Genomic DNA, 6,996 nt, shown 5'->3' with positions numbered 1-6,996 from the left:
TCACCGGCTGCCCTCTGACACCCCTAGAGGCCATTGCCAGATCCTCCTGTCTCAGGTAAGCCAGGCACCCTGTCCACCACCTGTCTGACCCGCTGCCCTCAGGTCAGTCAGGTCACTCACACACAGACTCAGACCTTTGTACACCTCCTTCACTTTGTTCTCCCACGAGTGCCTTTCTGTTGTTTTAGATGTATTTCTCCTGTCTGTCCTTTATTCTGCCGTCTCATTATTTATATTTAATTCCTGCACAGTTGCCGTGGAGCACCCATCATTTTGTTGTACGTGTCCAATGACAATAAAGAGATATTCTATTCTATTCTACTCCATTTTGGGGAGCGCCATCCCTCTGTTTACCTGCATGTCACCACACTCACCTGCCTCCATTACTAAATCAAGGACCAGTCCGTTTGTATCCGTCACGTTCAGGATCCACCGTGGATTCCTCCGTGTCGATCCGCAGCTCGGCTGTTTTGTGGGAGCTGCTGGTTTGAACACCTGAAACATCATTCAGCCAAACACCTGCTGGGAGGATCAGAGCCTTCAAAGAATTACACCTGAAACTCTACAAACCCTAACCCTGAACAGGTCACATACAGCATCCGTTACAGATGAAAACATCTGTAGCTAAAAACACAGAAACCCTCCCACACCACAGACAATCTGAGCGTTTTAAACACAAAACCTTAAAAAGTCCCTGTGTTGCTTCTGCTGCTGGGATAAAGACAAAGGCTGGAAACACACTGACGGAGTCACAGAGATGAGTCTGCTTCATGGCGACTGCACCCACCAATAACTGTCAAACTCGACTCCACAAGGCCCAGAGACAGGAAGATGAAGATGAAGAGGAGATGCAGCAGGACGAGGGTGGAGAAGGAAGAACCACAAAGTAAAAGCAGATAAATTCTCCCTGCATCACCAAGATGATGGTGGCGACAGTGAAGCCTCCATGAAAGTGTCCTGATGGTTCACGTTTACTCTGCAGCTTTGGTTACGATGCACAGCCTGATTCCTCTGATGTTAGTAACATTTCTCAGTCAATGCTCTGCTCTTTAGTACATCTGTATTTTGAAATGCCGCAGCCTGTGTAGTTTTCCTTGGCAGTAATGTTTCATTGTTCCTGCCAGCAGGTCAGCTAGATCCTCACCGATGCTGGATCCTGTGAAAAAGAAAGCAGCCAATGAGAGAGGTTTGACTTTCTGCTGAAAACAGGCTGAAGCATGAAACATGCTGATGAGACGATGGGCAGGTTCTACGTCTACTGTTGCTCTATGTGTCCTGTGTAAAGCTGGGACAGCATCAACAACAGAGGAAAAACGTAACCGAGTGCATTCAGTTTGAATATGGAAGAAAATGCAGTGTTTTCTAATAATATGAAGTAAATGGTAAATGGTCTGTATTTGTATATCGCTTTACGTAGTCCCTATGGACCCCAAAGTGCTTTACACTGCATGCACCCATTCACACACACATTCACACACTGGTGATGGCAGCTACCTTGTAGCCACAGCTGCCCTGGGGAGCACTGACAGAGGCGAGGCTGCCGGACACTGGCGTCGTGCTAAAATATAAACCCAATCATTTCTTACAACTTAGACATAAACAAAAGTTAATGTGATTGAAAAAACAAATCATCTTTGTTTAGCCCCCCAAACTAATCACAACTTTTCCTGAAGTAAAATTAGTTACAGATTTAAAAAGCAAACAGGCTCAAGTATTCTTACTGTTTAAAAAAGACAATGATGGATAAAAATGCTGTGTCACAAGAACAGCAATCAGTACTGGTCCCAGCACAGAACCCTGAGGCACTCCAGCACTAATCTAATCAAAAACAGGAATCTATCAAACGGATTTGATTTATTATCAAACCATTGATCAATACTTCTTGACACATGTTGTAGGAACCGGGGTCTAATCGGAAGGTTGGTGGTTTGGCTCTGAGACGCATCAGAGAGCAGCTTGGGTTGGTATCCTGCTCAGGGATATTTGGCATGCAGACTGGAGCAGCCGGGGATTGAACCACCAACCTTCCGATTAGGAGACCCACTCTTAACACAGCTGTGATTACCTGGCCGCAGGTAATCACAGACTGCCATGAAACCAACAGAAACCAACAGAAGTCACTAACAGCCCGCCGTCCACAAAGGCGTGGTTTATGTGTCTGATTCATATTTATGGCCTGCAGCAACTTCCTGTCAGGAAACAGTGTTGAAACACCGACTCTGGCAGCACTGTTGGACAGTTAGCTTCGAGGTGTAAGCCTGGCCCCTCTCTGGGTTTGAGGCTGGGCAGATTTGAATGTGGTGTAATTTAAAGACACAGAACATGTATGTGTGGTGTTGTTTAGTTAGAGGTGAGTAAAATGTGTGTCTGGCTCATAAACGGTGTTTCCTGAGCAGAGGTGTGAACTTTGAGCTCTCCGTGCTGAGGTCTGTCACCTGCTGTTGCGTGACGGAGGACAGCGATGACGGAGCACCTTCTGAAAATTCTCATTGTCGGTGATGGAAACGTCGGCAAGTCTTCCTTTGTTCATCGCTACGTCAGCGGACAGTTCAACAAGACCTACAAGATGACGGTGGGAGGTAGGGCTGCTTTACTCTTTTGAGTCTTTGAAACATTGGCAGGGTCTGCGTGGTGTGTTTGGGTGCCCTGAGACTTTGCATGGTCATCAGAAAACTTCAGAAGTCATGTTAGAAATAGCAGGCACTAACCTGAAACTGGTTTTTATATCGTAGAGGAGCAGACTGATGTTCATGTAAAATCTGAAGACAGATGGAATATAAAAGTGGATCCACCACTTTGGTCCTGACTGAGAAAACAAAAACCATCAGACTGTCGCACAGCTCCTGCTTTGGGCTCATGTTACACCAGATCATGACTTAAAAGAGCTTAACGTTTATCTGTCCCACCACGATTGTCTCGTTCCCTTCACCTCTTCCTGAATTAGAAATTTTTCAGAGAAGTCGTGTTATTCAAGGAAATTTGCTTACTGTGGGAGTTCCCTTTAAACCGTTCCTCAAGGGACCTTATATTTATTATACACACACAAAGTGGGTTTTTAATTTAATTCATTTCAACTTATATATGTCTCCCAAACTGGAAGCTGGTTCCACAGAAGAGGGGCCTGAAAACTGAAGGCTCTGCCTCCCATTCTACTTTTAAATACTCTAGGAACAACAAGTAGGCCTGCAGAGCGAGAGCGAAGTGCTCTAATAGGGTGATATGGTACTACAAGGTCATTAAGATAAGATGGGGCCTGATTATTTAAGACCTTGTATGTGAGGAGCAGGATTTTGAATTCTGGATTTAACAGGAAGCCAAAACAGGAGAAATCTGCTCTCTCTTTGTTGAAGGAGCTCTGTAACTTGTCCTCTAGCACCACCGTCAGGTCAAAATGTATTTTTCATCTCAGGACCTCGGCTGTTTTTAACTTTATGATCTAAAACTTTGTTTCTTACACAAATAGCTGGAGTTGATTTTCAGACTTTGTCCTTTGGTTTGCTTTGACTGGCGACTTCAGTCCGCCGGTCTCTACAGCTACATTTGAACCCATCACATCAGGAGCGCTCCTCCTTTTAAACCAAAGCTCCAGGAAATAATGAGGTTCACAGTCTCTCTGCACGAGTTGAATCAAATGAAGAGGAGATCACTGATTATTTCACAGCCTTCAATCTGTTTGCAGATGGGGATTAGTCACTTGATTCAGACCCCAGGTGTACAAAATACTGAATGAATAATTACAGGATGAGACACGTTGTTAATTTCAATGTTTATACATACCTGGAAGCAACTGAGAATGAGTGCAGGTTCAGCTGGACGAAACCAGCTCTCACTTCTTTGCGCTTAATGAATAATTTCACAGAGGTTTCACTTCAGAAGAAGCAAAGTGAAACTTTGAGTTTATTTTCATATTTTCCTGTGTAGATGTGCCTTCAGTGGCGTTTCATTTCTCTCTTGCTGCGTCTCTAAAACAGACTGTTTCCTTCTGCAGTGGATTTCTCCGTTAAGCTGCTGCACTGGTCGGATAAAGAGAAAGTCCGACTGCAACTCTGGGACATCGCAGGTACAAAGAAAGTTTGGCTTCAGCTTTTTTAAGCTCAGTGGGTCAGCTGATGCTAAGACTGGTTAAATGACGTAAAACAAAAACTCGACTTGCAGCAGACATGACACGGTGTGCAGGTAGAACAACAGCAAACGTTTGAAGTTTGAGTCAGTGTGCTCTACAAGCTTCTGGAGGCTTTGGTGCACCTGTTTAGAAACTGCTTTGTCTACCTGACATAAAGGGCTGTGTTTGAACTGAACATCTTCAATCTGTTTAACAACAATACACTCAAACAAATAATGAAACAAAAAAACTAAACTGAACATTTTCAGACAGGAAGAAAACTGAAAGCAATTAAAAATAGTTCAAAATAAAATAAAAATTAAATTCAAAATATCTAACGCCTCTGCATTATTGACTGGGTCATGGATGGATGGATGCATTGGTGACACACTGACCTTTGCCTTGTCTCTTCAGGCCAAGAGCGTTTCATATCCATGACCAGGATCTACTATAAAGGGGCGCTGGGCTGTGTGGTGATGTTTGATGTCACCAGTTCCTCCAGTTTCTCCAGCTGTCGCCACTGGAAAGAGGACCTGGACAATAAGGCCATGCTGCCCAACGGAGACTCCATCCCCTGCATCCTAGTTGCTAACAAGGTGATTGAGTGCATCCAGCTAATGAAGGATCCACCAGGAAGCTTTGAGGTTCAGGCTAATGAGCACAGGCTGCTAACATGCAGTGAGTCACCTGACTATAAACTCAGTCTTTCTGCTTCGGTCTGTTTGCAGTGCGACCTCGCTCACAGGGCTGTCTCTGCAGACACCATCGACAAGTTCAGCAAAGCCCACGGCTTCATTACATGGATGGAGACTTCAGTCAAAGACAACAAGAACGTTGGAGAAGCCACGAGGTAGGAAGAGAACATCAGAGGCAGAGCTCAGAGAATTCATTTTTAGGAATTTAGAGTTAAACCTGGACCAATCCAGTAGAATCCCACATCTCAGTTTTGTGTTATGTGCAGTTTTATTCAATAAAATGTAACATGCAAGAAGGAAATTAGCTTATGTTAGCACCTGCTGAAGCTGGAATCAACCTGAAGAGTCAGACTACGTTCACTCTGCAGGTCTTGATGCTCAATTCAGATTTTTTGATCAAATCAGATTTTTTTGTCTGCTCGTTCACACTACAAATAAAATGCGACAGCAAACGCGCTCTAGTGTGAACGCTCAAAGCGGCCGCATGCGCAAAAGAAGACGTCACACACAACGCGCTCTGTTTAGACCCAGAGCAACAGTATGTTTGACTGATGGTCTTAATATAAAGACTTCGGACCTCATGTTTCCCAATTTTTGCTTTAAGTTATTTTTTTATTTACATAATAATGTAGATAACCTAATAATGATCCTTACTGCTGTTTTAGAGGAGCGGTGCTTCAAAGGATAGCTGCAGATTTCTGTCAGAATCTGCAGATTATACAGTACAAATAAAATGTTCACGTTTCTCCAACGTTGTCTTCCCAGCAGTTTCACTGGATGGACAGGAAGCGTTCACGATGTCTTCTCCGGCGCTGATAATTGGCGTCTGTCTTGTGTCAGTGACGTAAAAGACGGATTTAATGCGACGTGACCATCAAACAGCAGTCGCTCTCTAAAACATCAGATATGTATCGGATTCAGGACCACATACGAAAGTGACCCAGGTCGGATTTGGAAATATCGGATTTGTCACACCATGATCAGATATGGGTCGCGTAGGGTCAAAAAAATCGGATTTGATGCGCTTTCGCCTGCAGTGTGAACGTAGCCATGTCTGTAGCTCCTCTGAGGTCCTCCTCCTCAATAACACCTGTGGGGGAGGGGGCGTTTCTATAACTCACCAGTTTGTATTATTAGGGGCGTGGCCTCTTTCACTGACACAGCCAGCTGTAACTGCTAGCTGTCTGCTAGCTTTTAAATAGCTAACAACTTCATATTTGCTTCCCTGGTTTAAATGGAACGACGGCTTTATTCTTTAAAGATGATGCTCTGAATGTTGGAGGGACGTCCTGCAACAGCTTGTTTTCTCCGATCATTGAAATTACTGAAGCTCAGAGCGAGCAGCTCAAAGAGTTTCTGACCAGGTCATCCTCTCGCAGGTTTTGGTGGTTTTGGCTGGAAACAGCTGAGATGTTTTTGAACATTATCGAGGTATCCAGGCCGTCTTTCCTTTGACACAAAGATCTAAGATCTAAAGCAAGAGAGAAAAAGAGTATTAAACAGAAAATTCAATCTGATCAATCAGGAAAACACATCATTAAAGCTGTGAAATCTGTGGCGTTTCAGGATGCTGGTGCAGGAGATTCTGTCGGTTCAGTCCACCATGGACCCGATTCACAGACCTGAAGTCCGAGTTTATCCTCACCCGGACTCAGAGTTCAACAGAAGCTCAGGAGGAGAACGAGGCTGCTGCTGAAACCACGAGCATCACTCGGAGCACAGCAGGAAGTACTCTTCATGTGCACGTGAAGTGTAGGACTGTGAACTGTCTCGGAGCTGATTCTGGCTCTCCCACCTTTAATAGTTTCATTTTGAGTTAAAGGTGTAAATTAAACCAAGTTCAAATAAAGATCCGGGCCTCGCCTAAAGCGAGAAGCAACACTAAGGACAAACACGGGTATATGTTTCACTGCTGTGATCAGAAACAGGTGAGACACGTTAAAGGTCCGATGACGTGACGCCGAGTGGGGAGCACAGGAAAGGTGCTGGAGACAATGGTGAACAGGAAAAGCTTTTCAAACACACAGCACATGACCTTAGCGTGTTTAGCGGTTTGTACGCTGCACCCTGATGAGAACAAACCAGCCTCACACAGCAGAAACACAGTCGAGGCTTCTGCCACAACTTCACCTACATCCAAGGTGCCCAGAGAAGGAAACTAAGAGATTGAAGCTCCAGAAACACTCACATACATTCATA

At 44.5% G+C, this 6,996-nt stretch overlaps 1 protein-coding gene across 1 annotated transcript; it reads left to right on the top strand.

Moving 5' to 3' along the window:
* Window positions 1-2,236: 2,236 nt before the first annotated feature.
* On the top strand, window positions 2,237-6,646 carry LOC146645955 (ras-related protein Rab-29-like). The gene is made up of 5 exons (XM_085393935.1): window positions 2,237-2,579; window positions 3,989-4,060; window positions 4,517-4,698; window positions 4,831-4,952; window positions 6,364-6,646. Exons 1-5 carry the CDS (start codon window positions 2,462-2,464, stop codon window positions 6,491-6,493), a joined length of 624 nt encoding a protein of 207 aa, XP_085250061.1. The 5' UTR covers window positions 2,237-2,461; the 3' UTR covers window positions 6,494-6,646.
* The last annotated feature ends 350 nt before the right edge of the window (window positions 6,647-6,996 follow it).

Source organism: Rhamphochromis longiceps, linkage group LG20 (genome assembly GCF_057381845.1).
Source record: "Rhamphochromis longiceps isolate RC_006_pf linkage group LG20, R_longiceps_female_GT1.1, whole genome shotgun sequence".
Taxonomy (NCBI): Eukaryota; Metazoa; Chordata; class Actinopteri; order Cichliformes; family Cichlidae; genus Rhamphochromis; species Rhamphochromis longiceps.
Note: the sequence above shows the minus strand (reverse complement) of the source record. Positions and strands in the feature narration are given on the sequence as shown.